Source organism: Zosterops lateralis (assembly GCF_965231275.1).
Source record: "Zosterops lateralis genome assembly, chromosome: 9".
Classification (NCBI taxonomy): domain Eukaryota; kingdom Metazoa; phylum Chordata; class Aves; order Passeriformes; family Zosteropidae; genus Zosterops; species Zosterops lateralis.
The window spans coordinates 24,034,241-24,056,758 of record NC_139769.1 but is presented as its reverse complement, the minus strand read 5'-3'; the positions used below and the strand labels follow the sequence as shown (position 1 = coordinate 24,056,758).

General features: G+C 47.6%; 2 protein-coding genes across 6 annotated transcripts in view; one reads left to right on the top strand and one right to left on the bottom strand.

Moving 5' to 3' along the window:
• The first annotated feature begins 317 nt into the window (after positions 1–317).
• NCF2 (neutrophil cytosolic factor 2) lies at positions 318–9,070 on the top strand. 3 transcript variants are annotated; one of them, XM_083867982.1, is made up of 15 exons: positions 318–462; positions 1,039–1,121; positions 1,431–1,539; positions 1,749–1,886; positions 2,201–2,308; positions 3,245–3,304; positions 4,074–4,117; positions 4,320–4,461; positions 4,745–4,807; positions 5,169–5,247; positions 6,350–6,393; positions 6,924–7,075; positions 7,148–7,259; positions 7,476–7,638; positions 8,833–9,070. In XM_083867982.1, the coding sequence occupies exons 1-15, from the start codon at positions 424–426 to the stop codon at positions 8,928–8,930; spliced, it is 1,434 nt and encodes a 477-aa protein (XP_083724108.1). In that variant the 5' UTR covers positions 318–423; the 3' UTR covers positions 8,931–9,070. The 3 variants fall into 3 exon arrangements, with proteins under 3 accessions (XP_083724108.1, XP_083724107.1, XP_083724106.1); XM_083867981.1 differs by having other exon boundaries at positions 318–597; positions 1,752–1,886; XM_083867980.1 differs by having other exon boundaries at positions 318–597.
• A 949-nt stretch (positions 9,071–10,019) lies between these two features.
• The window catches only part of SMG7 (SMG7 nonsense mediated mRNA decay factor), a 51,629-nt gene continuing 39,130 nt past the window's right edge, over positions 10,020–22,518 (bottom strand). The window contains exons 15-23 of one of the 3 annotated variants that reach the window (XM_083867274.1): positions 21,856–22,000; positions 20,508–20,648; positions 20,260–20,390; positions 19,137–19,502; positions 15,064–15,144; positions 14,335–14,494; positions 12,926–13,096; positions 12,665–12,816; positions 10,024–12,173 (exon numbers count right to left, since the gene is read on the bottom strand). In XM_083867274.1, the coding sequence (XP_083723400.1) occupies positions 12,060–12,173; positions 12,665–12,816; positions 12,926–13,096; positions 14,335–14,494; positions 15,064–15,144; positions 19,137–19,502; positions 20,260–20,390; positions 20,508–20,648; positions 21,856–22,000 (1,461 nt within the window). In that variant the 3' untranslated portion in view covers positions 10,024–12,059. Of the gene's footprint in view, positions 12,174–12,664; positions 12,817–12,925; positions 13,097–14,334; positions 14,495–15,063; positions 15,145–19,136; positions 19,503–20,259; positions 20,649–21,855; positions 22,001–22,518 lie in introns of all 3 variants that reach the window. The other 2 variants (XM_083867273.1, XM_083867272.1) reach the window with 2 other exon arrangements.

The following is a 22,518-nucleotide window of genomic DNA, read 5'->3' as shown; positions in this document are numbered from 1 at the left end:
CCTTCAGCTCCCAGCTGTGCCTGCAGGAGCCGCTGAGCAATGATGAGACTGCTCTTTGCAGGGCACCAAGGGCTCAGCCCAGCGCCCATCCTGCCCTTTTGCAACCTGAAATTTGACCCGATGAACCACCCAGCTGACAAAATGCACGGCTTTTGACGTATAAAAGGGAAGATGAGAAGCCGAGCCGGCGGGCAGCGGCTGCCCGAGAGGAGCAGGGCCCAGCCCCGGGCCCGCCGCGTCAGCCCCAGCCCCACTTCCCCATCCCGGGCCGGTGATGCGGTGAGGCCACTTCCTGCACTCTGTGACAGGGGCGGGGGAAAGGCACAAGGACGGGCTGAAGGAGAGGCCGAGCTGCGCCACAAGGAGGGACAGGGACAGGGAGAGAGAGGGGCGAGACCCGCGACTCGGGGACCCCGCCGCGCCATGTCCCTGGTGGAGACCATCCGGCTGTGGCAAGAGGGGGTGTGTGCCGCGGACAGGAGGGAGTGGGGGGCTGCCCTGGAGGCCTTCACGGCCGTCCAGAACCCCCCTGCCAAAATCTGCTTTAACATCGGCTGCGTCCAGCTGGTCCTGGGGGAGCTGGAGGAGGCGGAGCAGGTACGGTACAGCCCTGGGGCCGCTCACCGCCCACCTCGGGGCTTGCCCGACACACAGACAGGGTGGGGAGGGAAGGAATTAAAAGGATCACGGTCTAAGGGATGGATTCGGGGCTTTTTAAAGCTGTGAGGAACGGGGACAGCCCTAGGCTGCCAAGCCTATTCTGGCAGTGAATCAGAGAGAGGCAGCAGCAGTGATAACACGGCTCACTGTGCGCTCTCCCTCCGTCCAGGAGGTGACCGTGCTGGCAGATGGCTCCAGCTCAAAAAACCCCCCAGGAGCCTGGTACAGGCTCTCCCCCATCCATTGCCCGGTGCTGCAGGGAGACACAGCCCACAGAGCCCAGCTCAGGCCACCCAGCTAAGGCAGGACAGGTACAACTTGCTCTACACCATCAGGTTTTTTAAGGTGTCCCTTTTTGCCCCACTCGTACCCCTGCAGGCGTTCACCCGGAGCATCGGCTGCGACAAGCACCTGGCAGTGGCTTATTTCCAGCGGGGGACTGTGTTTTACCGGAGGCAGAAGTGAGTGGAAGAGTTTCAAGTTTCATTTTTGCCGCTTACAGAGATGCCAGCCTTCATCTGAGGATGGCCCCAGGCAGGCTGATGCCCCAGAGCCCAGACTGAAACCTGTCGAGGGCAAACAGGCTCCTACCCTTCAGCACTGCAGTCCTGGGATTAACATGATCCTCAGAACCTCTCTCCTCCCCTGGGGTGCCTGAAACCCTGCAAGGATAGAGGGGAGACTGACTGAACTCAGTCAGTGGTGAGTTGTGGTGGCAACAGACAGGTTGCCACCACAAGCTGGTGATACCTTCATGCTCTGCCCCACAGCCATGGAAGGGCCATTGATGATTTCAAGGAGGCACTGGCCCAGCTGCGAGGCAACCAACTCATTGACTACAAGATCCTGGGGCTGCGCTACCGGCTCTTTGCCTGTGAGGTGAGACACACTTGGCCACCAGCTCTGATCCCAGAGGTCTGTTCCCCAGCATGAGAAGTCTAAAGAGGAGACACCTAGCCTCTCTTTGTACCTTGCAAAAACCAAGCAAGCAGGTGCAGTGCCACAGCCCCGCTGTTCTTTCCATTCCTGCCCTCCTGGCAGCAGTCTGGCTGTTCCAAGGGCTTGTTCTCTTCCTCCCATCCCTCCAGCAGATTCTTTGCAACATTGCACTGGTGTATGCCACAATGGAGAACTGGGAGAAGGCTGAGGAGCACCTGACCCTGGCCATGAGCATGAAGAGCGAGCCTCAGCACAACAAGATAGACAGGGCAATGGAAGCTGTCCTGGTATGGAGGAGCAGGGCTCACAGCCCCACAGGGAGAGGGAGGGAAATCCCACTGACAGCACATCCACCTTTTAGCAGGATTAAAATGCAGTGGCAATAGATACTGTAGTGGGATAAAGTCAGTGGGAAGAGCTTTGGGTCACTGGGGGGGCAGGGATGGGAAGATGGGATTCAGTGGACCATACCAGGGCTGGGATTGGGCTGTCATGATGGTGGTCTGGCTTTATGGAGCAGCCTCCAAGCCCAGAGCAGAAGAGACATTCCATCAGTCCTTGCTCTCACCTCCAAAGTCTCCATGACTTCTTCGTGCTACAGAAGCAGAAGCGCTGTGAGCTGGTGGCCATTCCTGCAGGGAAGCTGTTCAGGCCAAATGAGAAGCAAGTGGCTCAGCTGGAGAAGAAGGACTACCTGGGAAAGGCAATGGTAAGAAAAATCTACACTATTTATTCAGGCCAAGCTTGTGGGTGGAAAAGAGCTGTTGACTGCCTTCTCATCACCACCCTGAGCTGCTGTCTGCTGCCTGGTAGGCAGCCAGAGAGAGGGAGCTAGTCTGCCTCAGGCATCCCCCAGACATGGAGAGATGGATGGCACAGAGGGATCTCATGGGAAACAGGGAGTCTTCAAGAATACGGAATCTAAAAGCACATTCCTGCTGAGCGTGGCCTATTTCTAGGTTGTCTCCTTAGTGAGACATGAGGGATAGTCATTAGTGAGCTTCAACTCAAGCCAAGCCATTTTCAGGGGTGTGGGAAAGGAGCTATTTAACATTTGACACCCACAACCAACCTCCAGTTCCTCCATCGCTCTGTTTGGAAAGGGCTTTTCAGCTCAGATAAGCAAACAAGGTTTTCTCCTGAGTGTGCACAGTCCAGTCACTGGGATACCATCCCTGGCTCAGGACCTGGGAGGCAGCACTCATCCAGAAAAGGAACCAGGCACGGGGGAATCAGACAGCCGAGAGCCAGGCAGCTCCTTGAGTGCCAAAAACATGCACAAAAACATGTATCAACTTTCTAAATTACATTTAAAGTCACCTCTTGGAGGTATGAGCTTGAGCTGGACACTTTGGGTCCCTTCAACGTTTGTGATTAAAACAGAAACATTTAGGTTATAATGCCTCATACCACAGGAGCAGCCAGGCTAAGAGCAGAAAACTTACCACAGTTGAGAGGGAAACTTTGGTGCCAGAGGCACTCACTCAAGCCTGTAGTCCAAGATGCTTAGCCTAAAACCATAGCCCCTCCTGAGATTAAAGCATCCTGAGGAGCTTGGCTTGGCCAACAGCAAAGGAGGAGGGTGGACTTCAGAGGTCTGAGAGAGGTCTACAGGCACTAAGTCACTATTTGTCTTTGGCTCTAGGTAGTGGCATCTGTGGTGGACAAGGATGATTTTTCAGGATTTGCTCCCCTACAGCCACAGGTAAGACTCAGTCAGGGAACAGCCTGCTCAGTGCAGGATGACATGGGGTGGTGTGATCCACAGTGGGGAGCAAACAGCACCCTTACCACCCTGAACTCTGTGCCACTGCTGTGGGGAGGAGACAGGCACTGCTTCCATGGATCAGCTGCTCCCTCCAGCATCAGGAAGCTCATCCCATACCCACTCACAGCTGTGGTTGAGGTTAAGCTGGTTCTCTGCATGGGGAAGTAGTGGGCAGGGTGAGGGCTCTCTGCAGGAAGCTGTCTCTGACCCTTCCTGAAGGATTCATTAGGGATCATCTGCCTAAGGCTGAGTGGAGAAACAACAGCAGTTCTGATCTCGCTTTGCCCATTCCAGAATTCTTTGCATTTCCCATTTTCCAGGTGATGTAGTGCCATCGCCCATTCTGAAACATGGCAAGAGTTTCTCCAGGAAGTTTTTGGGAGGATATGGGGAAGCACAGTACCCTTGCACAAGATAAATTACAACCTTCTCAGTATAGACAGGTGTTGCCAATCTCAATCCTCTGTGAATTGAAACTAAAATCAGGAGTGCAAACAGGATTGTGCTTCTGAAAACCAACTAGATGTTGAAGAATGTGGAAACTGTTCCTTAGAAGGAACAAAGCCAGTGATATTCCTCATGGCACTTAAGGCACCTGCATATGGAAGAAGGAACAGTGTTGGGTAAAAGGCTGAAGGACATTTCTGCAAAGCAAACAAAATCCTCTGGATTAATGGTATTTTCCTTTTTGTCTTCCTGTTGGCAGGCCTCTGGTCCTCCACCCAGGCCCAAGACCCCAGAAGTCCTCAGGTAAGTTGGATAAAGGATGGATAACCCAGAGAGCCAGGCACAGCCCCATCCTGCATTCTTGCAGCTGAGCATCCAGCTGGCACCCAGAGCTCAGGGGGAATGGGGAATGTACAAACATGGAGGCAGAGGTCTGCATTCTCCCTACAAGGTAAAACAGCAGCATTGCCAATGTTCCTGACCGGTCCACTGCTCCCACACCTAGGGCCCTCAGCGGGCAGCCACACCGTGTCATGTACGAGTTCATTCCTGAGACCGCTGAGGAGCTGCAGGTCCTGCCAGGAAACATTGTCTTTGTCTTGAAGAAAGAGAAAGACAACTGGGCTACAGTGATGTTCAATGGAAAGGTATACCAGGAGTGTGCTGGACAGGAGGGGCAGACAGCAGATTACAGTTCTGCAGAGGCAGAGGCTTGCCAACATTAATTAAGTTTCTGACTGAAGTCTCTTATGTCCACCCTGGCTTAGGCCAAAGGGTTCAGTGAAATTCACCCAACCTGCAGAAACTAAAATTCAAGCCTCAGGAGCCCTCCTGGATGTAGGGGAGGGTAAGGACACATCCAGTTGTGTCCTCCAGCAGTGGGGTGCCTTTTCGCCAAGCAATCACTACTCATTTCTCCTCTCCCTGCAGAAAGGGATTGTCCCCTGCAACTTCCTTGAGCCTGTGGAGCTCCACAATAAGCTGCATATCCAGGTGAGGAGGTTCAGGAGGAAATGGTATCCTGGGGAAGGCAGATCTCCACATATTCACCCAACACCTGCCTCTCAGTAGGACCCATATATGTGACTCCCTCTCCCTCATGATGCTGGGGTTGGTTCTGGTTCATGGTCACCCTATCATGAGCACAGAGATCTGTAAAATCCATGTTGGTGGCACCATAGTGGTGGTTGGCAATGCTGGGGAGATAATGGATAGCAAAGTCTCCCCTCCCCAGTTCAAGATCCTGAACAGACTTTGGGAAAATAGCAGGTTGAAGGGGATCTGCACAAGGCAGCAGCACCCCAGCCCCTCAGTAAGGTGTGACTGACAGCACTGTCTTCTTCCCATGGCACAGGAAGAAACGCCTGTGGAAGCTGAGATGTCTGAATCACCCCCCTCCCCAGTGCCAGAGAAGCCGCGGCGGCAGGCGCCAGGTCAGTGTGGGAGCACAGGGTGACAGCACCCACAGCAGGCTGAGGTGTGGTGTTCCCACCCTTTGAGACCAGGCCTAGGCTTCATCTCCATCTCATTCCTGGCCCCATTTCCAGCCAAGGACTAGGAGACATTAGAGCAGGAGGCACAGACAGCAACTGCAGTGCTGAGGATGGAGTAAAATAGTGTCTGTGGGGTCCCTGAGGAAAGCAAGTCCTTCTGTGTTCTTAGTTAGCACAGTGACTAATGAGAAAAAGGGCTTGGTGATAAGAATGGGGAAAGAACGAGCTTGGAGTAAAACATTCCTTATAGGCTTCTCCTTCAAGCAGGGCATCCATGATAGTTTCAGTGCTGCTGTGAGCTGAGCTAGGCTTGAAGGAGCTGTATGAACAGGATTCCTGGCTGGTGCTACCCAGTGTCCCACATCCCAAGCTCATGATCCCAACAGAGAAGCCTCATAGAAGTCCATGGTACAGCTGACACAGAAGGATGTGGCTCATGGAATTAAGGACAAACACCACATGGACATAACCCTAATGACCATCTTTATATGGCACCAAAAGCCATCCCAGATCGAGTAGTGGGACCATGTTCAACAGTGTAGCTCAGGCTCATCCCAGAATGAGCACAATTGTGCCAAAGCACTGCCAAAATGTAAATCGGATCCTCATGAAGAGGATCCTCACAAAGCTGCATGCAATCACCCTGCCTCGAGGCCTGAGTTTAGCTTTACAGCCCCATGGAAGGACAGGGCTTACCTTTGGTTTTCAGGGTGGACCTAGGGAGATCAGAAGAGCAAAGACACTAAAACCAGCAGCTACATGTTTATCTTTTTTGAATCCACCCACAAAAGACATCCCACCCCTCATGCTCTCATCCCTGCAAGAGGGAAGGCACAGAGCCAAAACCTCTGCTCAGTGATTGTATCTAGATCTTACAGAAGAACCCCTGTGGCAGATGCTGTATCCATTCAAGGGACCATTGCTGGCTCCAGGGTTGGTTGGTGTTGCTGGAGATCATGATGGGCTGCAGGTGGTCTAGGTGTGTGTTTAGATGATGTTTATCCTATCCCACCTCCTGAGCCTCCTTTTTCCTCCTCCCCAGACTATGTTCCTGCTACCATGGCACAGCCAAGAGACACAGCAAAGGTAACGTCCTGTGAGTGCAGACCCCAAGGTCCTGCTGGTCATACAAACCTGCATTTACCAGGAGACTTAGGGCTGCTTTTTGGGAGTTCTCCTCCAGGCCCCAGGTGAACCTGGGGCTGTGACCAGTCCCCGTGCATGACTCTTATCTTAGTCAACCTGAGGTACTTGACAAGGGAGAAATAGGAGAGAGCTTGGCTGGAACATGCTCCTGGGTAGGGTCAGCACATCAGAAGGTTCCACCACCAGGAAGAGACATGGGAAAATAGAGCAATTCCAACTCAAAATAATAATAATAAAAAAAAGAGGTTTGGAGGGTGGATGGAGACACTTCTAATTTGATTAGCCCAAAGCCACAATTTAGTGCCAAGCCCCTAATCTATTACTGAGCTCTCTCCTGGGAGAAGGCTGGGGCTGCCAACCAGCCAATGTCCAAGCACAGCTTGGAAGGCAGAGTCTAACTCAGACAACCAGTTTCCACATCCCTGTGCTTGCCAAGCCACACAAGGTGACATCCCATTTCCTGCCTGCAGGAGACTGAACCAACTGTCTCCAGCCCCCATGTCCTCAAGGTGCATTACAAGTTCACAGTTGCGCTGAGAGTCGATCGAGACCTCTCCTACAGGGAGCTCCTGCAGCTGGTTTGCAAGAAGCTGGAGCTGCAGCCCGAGCACACAGAGCTGAGGTGAGGCACTGCCAGCCCCAGTGAGCCAGGAGTGTGTTCCAGGGCTCCTCACCTGCATCCCCTGCATACCAGGTACAAGCCTGTGGAGGGCCAGGAGCTGGTGACTCTGAGTACAGAGAACGTGGAGGTGGCCTGGAGCCAGAGCAAGGACAACTGCTTGACAGTCTGGTGCAATGGCACAGAGGTCAGTGAGAGCTACAGGGGGCAGCCACCTTCTCTTCTCTCTTGCCTTTGTTTTCCTTGCCACAAGCATGGGTCTGTGGCTTTCAAAAGAAGCCAGCAACCTCATGAAAGGCAGAAGAGCAAAGTACGAGTAAAGAGAAGCAGAGCTCATCTCTTGCCCTGGTACAGAAAAAGGAAGCCAAGTGGTCATGTCCTCACCAGCTTGTTTCCTGCCTAGGGAGAGGGGTTTGTACCAGACAGCAAACCAGAGGAGTCACCGCAGGAGGCAACACCAGGGGAGACAGGAACAACCTATGTTGTAGCCCAGTACGGTTATGAAGCCACCCAACCTGAAGACCTGGAGTTTGAGGCAGGAGACACTATCCTTGTTTTATCTAAAGGTAACTGTGCTCCTCCTGGGACAGGAGAGGGGGAGACCCCTCAGCTCTGGTGAGAGGGAGGGTGGTGTGGCAGCAGCAGAGTCCCTCCAGCTCTGCCTTGGGATTCCCATCCACACATCTCTTACACACAGTTCTTCCAACATGTTTTCATCACTCCCATTTCCACCACGCCCCTCCCAAACATCTATGACAGGAGTTAAACGTGGGCTGTGTTTAAACTTACTGATCACAGTGCATTCTTTCAAGGTGAAAGATGGCCTCATTTTAGCTGCCATCCCCACAATGGGGGCAGGTTCTCACTCCCATTCCTTCCACCTGGAATCTTTTTTCATCTGCTTTTCTTGTTCAAGGTACAATCTTCCATTAGTTGGTCAATATTAGTCCTTAGTGTTTCTATGGGAATTAATGCTTAAATACAGACTGAATCTCAAGATGATCAATGAAGAATTATATACACAGGGCATGCTTCCCATCTCACTTGAGCATGTGAGTGAAATCAAGATATCAGGAATAAGTTTTAAAGGCAAAACTCTCTTATATTTTGCTATCTCTAGTTATGTCAATAATTTGTGGTGGCTGGCAGGTTTTGGCATCAGTATACAATCAGTTCCCCATTTAACCTTTGAGAGGTTAGATTTTGCACCACGCAATACCGATGACCCCCTCCACCCCAAAATCCTGCCTTCCCCTTCACTGCTGAGCTAAATATTTCCCAATACAAAGCTGGTTCTTGCCTCATCTGGTTCCCCCACAGCAAAACTGCCAGAGCTCATAGACTACTTAACCCAGGGGGTAGCAGAGGTTCTGGGGGGTTGTTTTAGGGTTTTTATATGAACATGGGAAACAGCTGACAAAACACTTCAGATGTACCCTGAAGAGGACAGACCAAGGTCTCAGATAATTTCCTCATTCTCTACACTCACTTTGTTTCCACTCAAGGCAGTTTCCAACCCCCCCCGGTCTCTATTTTGATTCAATTTTCCACCCCTATTTGATATTCCTTTTTACCTTACCACTTTGCTCTCCTTCCTCATTCCTCCCTTTCCTCCACATTCCACTCCCTGCTGGGTCTAGCACAGCTCCAGATTTTATCAGCAGAAGCACCATAAAATGGTAATCTCAGGCCTGTCTGCAGCACATTATGCTCCTGTACATTCCCAGGGTCATAAGAACTGTGTCAATTTTCCCTTCCAGTGAATGAAGACTGGTTTGAAGGCACATGCAAGGGGAGGACTGGCATCTTCCCATCTGCATTCGTTCAACAGCCCAAGACTGAACACCCAGAGAAGTGATTTCAGAAGAGCTTGAAGCTGTGGAGAGAAATTAAGAATTCAACTGTTGCCATTATATTGTTTGCGTATTAATTCCTACATCTGAAAAATAACTTTAAAGGTTATTGCTACTTGTATTAAAAGCTTTATATTTTCTCTTACTTTTTGCATTGTTCTCTTAAACAGGAACTTGTTAAGAAGTTTGGTAATTCCTGTTAGGAATACATTCATTCCTAAATCCTGTGCTTGCCGAGAGACTTGCCATGTTCCCCCATCCTTAAAAAAGCTTTTATACAGACGTGCCAGAAGCTGGGAACACCCACAAGAGGGTGGAGCAACCTGCATTTACAGCCCTGCCAGGAGATCCTGAAGGGGAAGTGAGTTCAGGAAGGTGTAGACCAGAAAAGCATTTGGTTCCTTAAAACGTGAGAGCCAACCCCAAGATCCTAGAAGACACAACATAGCCTCAACCTGCTCCAACTCACAGTTCAAAGTCACAGGGACTTTAAAACTCTCACCAATAAAAGCAGACACATTTTCTTCAGGGCTGGGACCCCTGCTTCAAAGATTTTCCCGATCAGTCAGAATATACAGTAACATAGACACAGCCTGGAATCCCAGAGCTTTACTCTGCAAAGGTGCTAAGGGGGCAGGAGCTTCCCCACTCTGGATTCGATAACACAAGCCCAGAAAGCCCCACTGCCCCATTAACCTAAATAGCACATTTATTTTTAAAGGAACTTATTCCGGAGACAACAAACACCTGTAATTTCAAAACCAGAACATCCCTGGAGTTTCCTGTGACAAACCTGGAAGCATGGAAACAGTGAACACCCTGGTCTGCAGGCAAGTCAGTGGCAGAAGGATCTGTGCCCTCCATCTACACACTGCACATGCTGTACCAGGGCGAGTCTGCAACTAGGGAGGAGTTTTGCAAGCAGCTCCCACCCTATATATTTAGTTCAGTATGTAAAACACACTATGCAGGCAGCACAAAACCACAACCAAATTATCTGTACCAAGCCCAAGCCAGAACCGCTGTGATTTATTTAGGTCTCTTTCAAAAGAAAAAAAAAATCTTCAAACATTCTTCTGGCTTCTACAGAAAAGTAATGCATTTTTAAGGGCCCAAAGCCAAGTCACACAGGAAATAAATGCTACACACAGACCTGGATGGAGAGAACATGGTTTAATTAAAGGCAAAGCTGATTTCGGCAGCTGCAGTTCTTGCACAGACAGACAGAAAACACAAAAAAAGCTTACAACACAAACCAGTTTCTGTTGGGGGCCCCTTCCCTTGCTCCTCCAGGTGCTGGAGGGCAGGCGGGGTCAGAGGCATTCCCGAGGCCGGGTGCTCATGCACAAGTGGAACGGTGCAGCTGGGAGCTGGCACGGCCGGGAGTGAGATGGTGCTCCTGGTTAGCTCGTCTGGGGTGCAAGAGTCAGTGACAGTGCGAACACGGGAATGTCACAGCTGCCTGGGCGCACAGCTCGGACACACACCGGAAGGGCTGGAGGGGACACACAGGGTGGGCTACGTTACCACCAGGTGGGAACTTCACTTTTTGGACTTGTTAAAGGAAATACAGCTTTGAAATGCAACACAGAACAGTGATGTTGCTAAGGTGGAGCTCGTAGGGAGCTTCTTGTACCCCTGAAGGTATTGGGTCTCCTCCGCCTTCCCTTTTTGTATTCTCTGGGGCTGCCCAGACTCCAGCGTCACTTCGGCTCCCGCATGTGCTTTGTTCTGCAGCTGAATTCTAGCCCAGAGATCCTGAATCATCACACAAACCCCTACTGCTAAAACAGCAAATGGACATTGAGTCTGTTTCTGTAACTTCCCTGGGAAATCTAACAAAAACGCTGTCCTTTTCTTTAACAAAACTTCCAGTCTTCCTTCCCCCTAATAAATAGCAAATAAAACGGTTTTTTTTCCTTTTCCCTTCTGCACCTTTTCATCTACGAACAGCACTGTGCTGTTTCCGTGTGTCCATGGGTGCCTTGTATTTGTTTCTGGCACTGAAAGCCTGGGGCTGCAGCTGGGACAGGTTTCTGCAGAGCTGACCTGTGCCTCACCGGCTGTGCGGATGCCCCATGCTGTCTGGGCTGGCTGTTGGATTCACCCAGCCCTGCTGGACCCCTGATTATTTTCTGCCATGGTAATGAAACTATGAGCGTTCAGCAAAGATGGGAGGATGGAAAGAGAAAAAACAAAACCAAACCAAAACAAAACTAAACAAAAAGAAGAAAAAAAACAAAACCCATTGAAAGCTTTCTACCTACCTATTAAAATGAGTCAGGCTGTGAATGCACAGACTAGCCTGCCCTTTGTGGGGCTAGCCACTATGCTACAGTAAAATGTACAGGAATCACACATTAATTTAAAACCCCATAGCAGTTAACTTGCTTTTCAGCAGAGTGCTGCGATGCCCCATGTCACCCCTTATAGCTCAAACACCTACTGAGAGAAAGGCATTTCATGCTGGAGTCTCTAACCCACCCAAAGCCTCTGGGTGAAGCGGTGCCAAGTGCCAGACTCTCTTTCATGAAACTCCTTTGCTAGTCCAGGATACAGAGCCCCACCTCGTCACCACCCACTGTGACTGGAGCAGCAACTGGGGCTTTCATTGCTACACACTGACTATGAAGCATGTCTGTGTAGAGAATTCAGTGTGATCTTACTACTGAGATAGTCATAAAGATGTTTAGGAGTAATTTCAACTACATTCTCAGTCAGCGAAGCAATCGTTAATGGATTCCTATTGTATCTCCTCAAAGAGAAGAAAAGGATTGAGAAGTTCTCATTGGCTTCTCCCATCTGCCCTTTACTCTCAGCTTTTACTTCCCATGTGGCCGGGGACATGCACAATGGAGAAGGTGAGAGGCGGTGATATTGGGTTACTGAGTGAGCCAAACAGCAGTTCCTCTCTCCCTCCGAAGGGCCCGGGGGATGGGAGAGTTCCTGATGTTGTTTGCTTGCACTGCAGATGTTTTGTGCACACTCAGTGGGTTGGTGGAGCACTTACGCCCTCCTGACAGCAAGGAACAGAAGAGAGGGCTGCCACCTGCACAGGACTGTGTGTGCCAGTCCCGCAGACCCAACATGCCATGGTTTATGGAGCCGTCGCTGTAAGGGTTGTCTCCTCTGTCTCAGTGCGGCGGATTCATGGCACCTTGTCCGCGCTGCTGCTTCTGCTTCTGCTGCATCAACAGCTGCTCCAGGGCCGAGGGGCCAGGGTGCATCATGGAACTGGACCAGATGGACTAAAAACAAACAGCCAACACTAGTACCTCCTTGCATTACATTGCCCCTCTGCCACATGGGAAAGCAGACACCATGTTATATATTCCCCCTCTTTATCACTCATACCTGGCTTATCAGTAAAGTTAACCAGGCTTCAAAGAAGACCTTCTAAAAAGAGGTCTCCTGGAAGAACCTTATCCTCCCTCCAGAACCCTCATTACCATAAAAATTCATCCCACGTTAACTATTACTAATTTTAGACTAGTCAAAGCTAATGCTAGAATTTCTTCCAGTTCTGCCAGCCTGGGCTTGTTCCACAAATCTCAAAACCAGCAAGAACTGGACATCTTCCTGCATTGGTGATGCCTCCCACACTGCCTGTATAAGTGAATCTGCAGGTAAAACTTAGGGCTTCTGGCACTGAACTCTGACACTTCCAACAGGCTAATGACCATCACTTGATTGTCCAGCCTGCAGAACTGTGCCTGAGCACAGCCCCAGCCAAACCCACCTTCAGGCTCTCCATAAGCACAGCTGAGGAGTCCTCCATGGCAGGAGGGCCTTGGACTGCCCAGGTACCACTTGGAGCGCTGGACTGGTGCCAGCTGCTCTCCGAAGACGATGATGTTGTTGGGAGATAGTCCAGACCAAACCCTCCCATTGCTAAAATGGCAGAAAGACAAGTTCAAAGTGACATGGCAAAAACAGTGCAAAGCAAACATCAGATGATGGTGTATGACAGCTCCATGCTGACCTGGAACCTAGCACTTGCCTGGCTTATCTGTTTTCCAGCGGTCTGTGACTCTCCGCTCTCTGTTGTCTGGAGTCCCAATGGGTCCAAAGTTCGAGAAAGGAACAGAATTGTGGTTATGGGTTGGAGGGGAGCTTGGCAAGCTGCTGGGGTTGGAGGAGTGAGGAGACTGGCTGGCTGGTGTTGAATGATCTAAGAATTACAAGGGAAGAGGAAAAAAGGTCAGCAGAGACAGCAGGAGCCTCTCAGTTTTGAATTTCTTAGTGCTGCTGCAAATTCTGCCATCACCCAGTTTGCTACAATGCTGAAGCTCAGCATTCCCTCTATTACATGAGTGTAATGCAAATTCCTAAATTCTGAGTGAAAAATTTGCAGGAACAGAAAAACAAAACTCAGGAAACCTCATGAGGGCTGGCTAGGCAAAGCCAGTTTTCCCCGTGTCTCTTGACATGTCTCAAACTGAAAGAATAACTGTCTCCAAGCTTGACAAACCAATTGAAAAATTAGGTAGGAACTTGAGGAGTTTGCAAGTTTACAACTTCAACTCCCAAGTCTGAGAATGTTTTATGCTTATGTTAGTCTTAAAACAATTCAGACCAGAGCCCAGGAGTGAGCAAAAGAGGAGAGGGAGCATGAAGCAGGCTGTCCACAGGCAGAATGGAACCAATGAAGAGGTGAAGGGAGAGGGAGCTGAAGGCATGTGAGCAAAAAAATCCTACTACAATAAAAGCACTTTGCAACTCCTTTCATTTCACCCACAATAGCTTTTCCTGGTTGGTTGCAAAGTCCCACCAAACATCTCATCCAGTGCAGATGTTATTTTAAATCCACTCATTTCTTAGATTCAACTAATTCCTCTCGCACACTCCTCTGGGTTTTTAGTGAGAATAAAATTATGATGTAATAGTTATGGCTTATGCCTTCAAGATAATTACTAACAAAGAAGCTGGTTTGCTTTATGCACTGCTTAACAGTAAAAAAACAAATGCAACAAAACCCACTACTGCTGTATTTTCTTCCACTCTTCCCTCATACAGTTTCTTTTTCAAATATCAGCATTATGAAATCCAGTTCTACCTGCTTTTTCCAAAAAAAGCAACACAAATATAAGGATATCTGAGTTAAAGCACTACTCCCAAATGGCTGTCAGGAAATCAAGTTAAAGAGATTTCAGGATTTATCACCTCCTACAACATTTATCCTGCTCAACTACTTAAATTAAAATCCAGGTTCTTACACTATATTAATTACAGAATCCCCTTGTATTTCTGAAGATATATAAAGAAAACAGAAACCTTCAGAGACCTTGTCAAGCAAGTTTGGGTTTCTTTTGTTTTTAAATTTCCAGTTACCTATAACTTGCAGTTGGTTTAAAATTAACTCAAATCCTCTTAAATCACTAGACACAAGAAATGCCATACCAGGATTACCTGAGCTGGCTGGAAGGGATGGAGACCACGGAGTCCCTTCAAAGAGAGAATAGAGTGAAGTCTCCTGATGGGCAACTGAAGGGGTGACTTCTGTTTTTGTGCTGGTATTCATGTTTTTTCCATATACCTCATTGAACATGCTGTTGTTCGGGTATCTTTCCTGAAAAAAACCAAACAGTATAAGACCTTATCTGTCAGATTTATTTCAAACACTGAGACCATACAAAGGAAACAATTATAGTTAAAAATATTTCCTATTTCCTTTTTCACTTCCCAGCCCCATCTTCTTTGACTATTTAATTTAAGTCCATCATATTCTGAATCAGAACAGATTTCTTCTGGTTGGATTGCAAAGTCTTCACAAAATCTTTAGACTCCCAGTACTCAGAAAAGTTGTATTCTCTTCTCAATTCTCTGGAAGAGAACAGGTAATTCATTGCTCTGGAAATAAAAACCTACACCCCACAGCACCCTGAGATGCACCTTTTCAGTCAATTTCAGGACTTCACTGAGAACAAAGGGCCCATGAACTCAGCAAGATTCAAGAGTACATCTGCAGAGATATAGCTAAGATGAATTTGGGTAGAAAACTGAAAAAGGCAAATATTAAGGTTGATGTAGAGTGAAATTACACACCCCTTTTTTTTCAGGTAGATTTCTTTCAGGTTTTCCACTGGATTAACCACAGGCTGAAATAGCAAAAGGTGTTGGACTCTGGTTCTCACTCACCTGATTTAGAGAAAAGCCACTGAGGGACAGGAAAGATGACGACTGACACATCAATTCTGAAGGTTTTTCCAGCAGGGACTTCTTCAGAAACCAAAAATGGGAAAAGTGCAGTTAGTGCTCAGTGTAGGGACTAGGAGGAAAGTGTGTAATCAGAAACTGCCAAAGTGGTTTTGGTCACATTTACAACTTGTCTTGCATTTTAGCTCCAGCACCTTGGAGGACAGGGGAGGAAAGCTAACAAGTGCAAAAAAACAGTTTTCCTACGACCTGTAATTAATAATCTACAAATCAACAAACATGACAGCTGAGAGTCTCAGACAAACCCCACTGCCAGAACAGGTTTTCAAATGCAAAGTCTAATACTCTGATACATCTAAAGGGGAGACTCCTGCCAAAGACACCTTATGGTTGTGTAAAACCTTGTACATGTGAGACAGGATCCCTCCCAGTGACATGAGGACTCCTTCAGACAAGATTAGACTCCTGTATGTGGCTACTGACAGCATACTTCTGCAGTTCTGAGAGCATCCCTATTAGAGAGATGTTCTTAGACAGCAAGAGCAGTTAAGTGCTTTTTAAATTAGGTTTAGTAGTCCAAGTGTCATTTAGCCCTCTCTCATTTTTATTATAAGTAACGTTTGGAGAGGAAGGAAAAAAAACCCAACCTAAATGTTTAAAAGAAAGGTTCCAAAACTCCCAAAACTCTTTTTACTTCCATGTAAAGGTATTATGGACCATGACCTTTTTTCCATCATCATGCCACCTTCTTCTCACACAAGTGTTACTTCCAGCATAATATTTCTTGTCTGTTTGGTTCTTACTATGATTAAGTAGTGAAAAACAGCATCTCTGAAACAAGCCTATCCAGAAAAGAAATAGCTATATTATCACTGACAGAAACCAAAGAAAAATTACCAAGTTTGGCTGGTAGACAATGAACATCACCAAATCTAGGATCTGGATCACCAAGCCACAGAATTAGTGAAACCACAAGTAAAAACGTGTGTGAACCAAAATAAAAGCTGTAGTGTTGTTACAAACAAACCTCGTCTTGCACTCTCACCAGCTCATTATGTCAGATGTTTTTGAATTTATTATTCAAACCACAAAAACCAGAACTAGCATCCCTGTCTTTAGCACAGTCACAGCAGCTGGAATATTTTTGCTTTCATCCTGCAAACTTAAGACAAACAGCCTCATTTTCTTGGCAAGCGGCCCCTACCTTGTTAGATTTTCAAAGTGACAGCTCATTACTTTGAAAGCACATTTTAAAAGACAGACAAAATCCCCACTCTGTATATCCACATGGCCTGCACAGCCAAGGATTTCCCTCCATTTGTCAGCAGACACAACAGTAGGAGCTTCAAAGGAAGCTGCTAAAGCAGCAGCTATTAGTTTCTTGGCAAAGTTATCTAATGAGACAGAAATGGGTGTCTGTTTTGTGACCGGCTCCTTGGGATGGCAGGTAAAATAACTGAGGAAGATACTTAATCAGAGATTCTGAGAAGTTGCAAATAATTCCTTGTTACAGCTACTAATCTGAATGGGTATGATTTAATGAATATGCTTGTAGACATAGTAGAAAGGCATGCTGCACTTTCAGAGGTAATTTAAAAATTCAACAGCTCTGAGACTTCCCAAGTAGTGAACTAGAAAGGTTTTAATACAAGAAAAAGTAGGAAAAAAACCTCCTCTGTTAAAAATTACAGTTTATTGTGTGCTTATCCAGTCAGTTGCTATTTTCTTCCAAAGCCATCTTTCTCTTTTTTCAATCTCTTCTGCATTGAATAGGGCAGCATCCCTCTGCCTCTATGGAATTTTGATATGCAGATTATAATCACAGAATCGTATCATAGAATTGCAGAATGACTTAGATTGGAAGGGACCTCAAAATTCATCTCATTCCATCCCACTGCCCAGGGACACCTTCCATTACCCCAGGTTGCTTCAAGCCCCATCCAACCTGGCCTTGGACACTCCAAGGATGACACAGCCACAGCTTCTCCCCAGCCTCACAGGGAAGAATTTCTTCCTAGTATCTCATCTAAACCTATGCTCTGTCAGTTTGAAGCCATTCTCCCTTGTCACTACACCCTTGTTCCGATGACTCCCCACAGTCTCATCAGTGTCCCCTCCCCTTTTATTACTAAACCCATACAACTGCAGAAAAGCAACTGCATTAAATGATGTATCATGATGCATCAGCACCTCTCCTGTGGACTGTGCTTACAAAAATCCCCACAGTTATTCTGATTTCAGAACAAATTAGCAGGCCTGGATTCAGCTCAAAAGCTGTAGTTTTCACCCTTGTGAAAACTAGCTCAAAGGTGAGGAGAGAAGTGGACAGGAGGGATGGGGGAGAGAAAGGAATTTCACATTTCTTATAATTTCACAGAAGAAAGAGATGCCAGTTAAGAGTGAGAAGCAGCAGTATTACATCAAATACATACAAAGAGGCTTCGTCCAGGAAGAGAGGCGAGAGGCCCCAGCAGAGCTGGGTAAAGATCAGGAGGATTAGAGAAAATCAGCTCTTCCTCCTCCTCCAAGGCAGCCAGACTCTTTAACAGGTCCGGAGGAAGCAGAGGGGAGCTCTTGGGGTCCTAGTGACAGAAATGAGCACAGTGAGACAACAGAAGGCAGAAAGAACAGCCAGAGCAGGAGAGAGAACAGCAAGAGGAAGGCAGAAGGCAACATGCAGAGGGTGGGGTGAGAATGGTGCTGAGGCCCACACTGAGAGAACTCTGAGCAGAAACAACCACCAGCCATGCGGCCAAACGCGCACGGGGAGGGGATCACGCACCAAAGTGACAGCGGAGCTTCAATTAGCGGAGTGTGTGCTTCCCCTTGCATCTATGCCACATACTGACCCTGCTCCCACGTACAAGGACACCAAACAAAACCCTATCCTTCTTCTACAGCTAACCTGCGAGTAATTTAGGTTTCAAGTAGAATTATGTTTGCATCATCTTCTTTTCTCTGCTTGTGGAGTTTAAATCCCATGAGACTTATTCCCACTGGTGACAGCTGCTATGCCAACACACAGCTGACGAGACCCCTGGGCCTGTAAAATCTGCTCAGTGCTGGTCAGACTGGACATCTTTACTTTTCTGAGGGATGCTTAAAGCACAAGCATCACTGGCATAGCTTCTCTCTGTAGCACAATGTGCTGGAACCTTGTCAAGGTTTCCCTTTTAAGAATGAGGACAAGGCTTTGACCCTGTCTCCATCCAAAAACCACAGCCTGACATCAGGGTAGGGGCAGACTCCTGTACATAGTCTGGCTTTTCTCTCGGAAGGATGAGCCAAGTGAGATCAGCTGACCCTCTCCATGTCCTGAGTGCATTTACAGAGGCACACCCAACCAAAGGTTTAAAAGGCCTCTGTTTGGGCCTCCTTATAAACATCACCAAAAGCACTCACAGATGACTCCAGGGCTGTTAATAAATAACAGAGATTGCTGGGTTTATAAACAGCAACATGAAGCACAATTACATAAACAGAAGTAAAGTATTCCATTACTGCAACTGGGAGCTAAGGAAGCCATTTAGCTCTCTTAGTGTGGTGGGATTTTCAGGAAGAACAAACAAATAAAAAAAAACCCAACACAAGACTGCTGCTACCATCCTTGATTGCTCAACCTATTACAGATTCAGCCATTCAATTCACTATAGCAGTGTTAGGAGTTCACTTAAAGTGTAATAATTCAACAGCAATTGTCTGGGTGGCTTTTATGGTTTTCATCAGTTGCCAGACAAGAATCTTCCCCAAAACTATCAGCTGCCATGTTTCTCAACCTGGCAGACACAGTGCAGAGATGGATGTTACACCCACACTGAACAAGACTTACACCTACTTGAAACCAAATCTTCAAGAGACTGATCGTACACACAGCTTACAAAAATGGGGAATTCACTACTTTGTGCTGGAACCCCAGGTACTGACACTCAGGTCTCTTCTAAATAAGTTTACACTGACCTACTTGGAACCACAGGGCATTCCTGCAACAGGGAAATGCCAAGAGTTGCCAGGAATACCAGAGCCTTAGTTTTCCCCACTTGTAGCATGGATCTTACCTCAAAGCTCATCCTGGAGACAGCATCCTGCTCGGAGTGGAAGACTCCCTGCCGCTTCCCCCTGCGGTCCATGTTGGACTGCTGGGTCATCACCCTGTTGTCAGTCATGCCATAGGAAGAGTCCCAGTAATATTCTGGCACCTTGACTTCTGAGGGGTTCTGGTTATATGGCTCCATTGGGAAAGGCTTCATTTTTTTCTCCAGAGGTTGCTGTTGCATCACAGGAGGCTGTAATGACTGTTCAAAGAGTTTGAGAGGGTCCTGGGCCTGCAGGTAATAGGGCTGCTTCACAGACATGATCTTCCCCAGGGAGCCTTGGACTTGAGGGGGGTTCCAGAGCTGCTTCGATGAGTCTGTCTGTGGATACTGAGGCAGAGACACAGGATTTCACCATCAGGGAGGAACAATTCATGTTACCTGAACGCCTAATCCACCCAAGCTGTCAGCCTGGCTCATGCACGATAGCAAATCAGAACGTTTGTGGAATGTCTGTGTTATTCATCAAAAGCTATTTCCATAGGCATCTAATGCTCTCTAGTCAATTAAACCAACAGCCAAGTATAAACCTTACTCTATCCAGTACCTTTTAACCCAAAAGCCTACAAACTAAACCTTTAGTAAGGTACTGAGCCAGCATTTTGCTGCTCGTAACACAAGGAGGGTCTCACCATCGGGTCCAGATTTGCCAGAAGGGAGACTTTCTCCAGCACAAGGCGAGCAAAGGAACTAAGAGCTGTAAGGGAACTGACACTGCAACCAGTTAAAAGTGTCACTGTCCAAAAGGAGAGTGCAGGTGGAGGTTCACACTCAGTCCTCATCACTCACACAAGAAAACTAGAAAGGCCTGAGACAGACATACCACCTCCGTACCTTCTCTATATCAGAAACACACAGCAAATAGATGACAGAAAAGACATTCCATTCCAGTACATACCTTCCTTCCAGTTTACAGCATCTTATGTTCACACCACCAAACTTCAGCTCATTTTCAAATTTGCCCAGAAGTTCACAATCAAAAAAAATTCTTTAACGACAATTTTGAAAGGTAATCCGGGAAGATAAGTCTTGAATGTTGCCACTTATTTTTAAATAAAGCCCAGCACATAACACAGACCAAGTTTACCTGCTGGAATCCGGAGTGGTGTGGTGGGCTCTTCCCCAGGCCCTGTACAGCTTTCGTGGGGGACTGTTGCTGCTGCTGCTGGGCCAGAGCTTGGACCTGTAACTGGCTTGCGGACTGTGCTGTTGCCTGAGCTGGTAAAGATGAGAGGGGTTGCTGGGAAGGAGGTGGTGTTTGCTGAGGTCCCTGGGTCATTGGCCCTGGTCCAGAGGGCCGTTGCTGGCTGTAAGGAATGTGGGACTGTTTCCCACCTTGCACCTGGTTTCCTGCAGGCGAGTGAGCTGTGGGCTGGAGGAAGGTTCCTGGGACAGAAACACCACCCGGGAAGGTGTACCCAGTGCTCATGGAGAAAGCCACAGGAGGGGGGACAACATAGGCTGGAGGAGGAAATCCTGGAAAAGATGAAAAACGCACCTTTAATCACAATTTGGCAGAGCATACAACTCCCTCCAGAAAACTTTTAGTGGGGGTTTCTCCTGCTATGCTGTTCATTTGAGAAAGGAGGCACTAATCTGCACACATGCACTACAGTGTCCTTCGTCATCTTTGCACATGCATGGCTGTGATCACACAAGGATTCCAAATTTGTTTTGGAGTTTCCTTGCCATATTCCAGGCGCTGATAGCAGTTAGCCATGTCAGTATCTAAGGGTCATGTTTCCATATCCCTGTGTTCCCTGCCCCTCCCCTGCATTTTTTGACCCCCACTGCCTTTTTCCTTCATTGCTTTTGGCTTTATCCCAAAGTTTCCTCCCCTTCAAATAAATACATTTTTAGGGACTAAACCTCTACAGCAACAGAGAGAAGCAATCAATATAGTAAGCGCACTGCCTCCTCTCAGATCACCAGTCTTTGGATCAATTTAGAGAGGGACAGATGGCAACCAAACAAACCCTCATATCCATAAGATCAATTCCTTCCCAGCAGTTCACACTGATAAGCCAGGTTTGGAAGGCAAGCTTTAATTCTGTGTCTCACAGGCCAGATTTTATGCTGACTTTGGGACAAGGAAGATGCCCATCTGTCTTATATTGAGGAGCTCCATGTAACAGGTGCAGGGAAGATCCAGCTTCCACTTATTCCATGAACAAAACATGGATAGCTAGGTGTGACAGGCAGACTCCACAGCAAAATGGGACACACAATGTAGCAACCACAGCAAGTAAGACCACACAAATTACAGCTTCAAACATGAGCACCACTACAAAAGAAAGTGAGTTTTAAAGCAAGCAGTGTGACTGATCTTTTGTAATGGAGTCTGAAGCAGAGGGAATGCTTCACAAGCAATGCTAGCAGAAAGCTTTGTCTTGTTCAGACTAACTACAGGAAGAGCCTAGCATGAAGTTCCTTGATCTCACACCCACTAAACCAGAAGGCAGGTGACAGATTTCATGACAAACCTCAATTCCAAAGTATAAGGAATCTTATTTATCTTGTTCCAGTTCTGCTACGTCCCTTTTTGCTACTTGACAAGATGTTCAACAGGAAAATCCCCTGTTCTTTAACAGAGCCCCTACCTTCCAGAGGCTGTACCAACCACTATTGCAGGATTTCTTTCAGTCAACAATAAATGACAATTCAAAAGAATGATGCAAATTACCTGGCCGGCTAGGAAGGGGAGGGAAGGCTCCTGGGTGATGAATAGGGATGAACTGGGAACTGCTGGCCTGACTTGGAGTCTGAGTTACAGGTGTTTTCCTGGCTTCAGATACCGGAGTCTTCCTCATCTCCGTCTGGGATTTCACCTGATGCAAAATAAAGTACGAAAAAACTAAATCACTTTTTCTAAATTTCCACATTAACCATATCATGTCTCAAGCCAAAAATTAAACTCTCAGATTGAGCAATTATTTTCTTTTCCCTAAGTGACTGAGAGAAGTCTGGAACACAGAGCCCTCCTCACTGACCTCAGGCAGATTACCCCTGCATATCCTCAGGCACCTCCTGTCTCACAAAAGCACTCAAGGGTATTTACTCAGCAGATGCAAGGGGCTCCTTCTCTAGCATGAGAGTGAGAAGCAGACATAGCATCTCACACCATCCTAGGAACTTACCACGCTGCTCACCTGCAGTGTTTCAAAACAGAAAGTGCAAGATGCTACTATGCTTCTCCTAGGGCACTGCTTCAACCTAAGCCATGCTACTTACCTGCAGCACCTTAAAAAACAAACACTGCCACACTCTTCCTGGGGAGTTCTCTCAGCCTAATCCATAGGGTGATGTATATGCACAGACTCCTCCACACTATGGAATTCTTTTGACC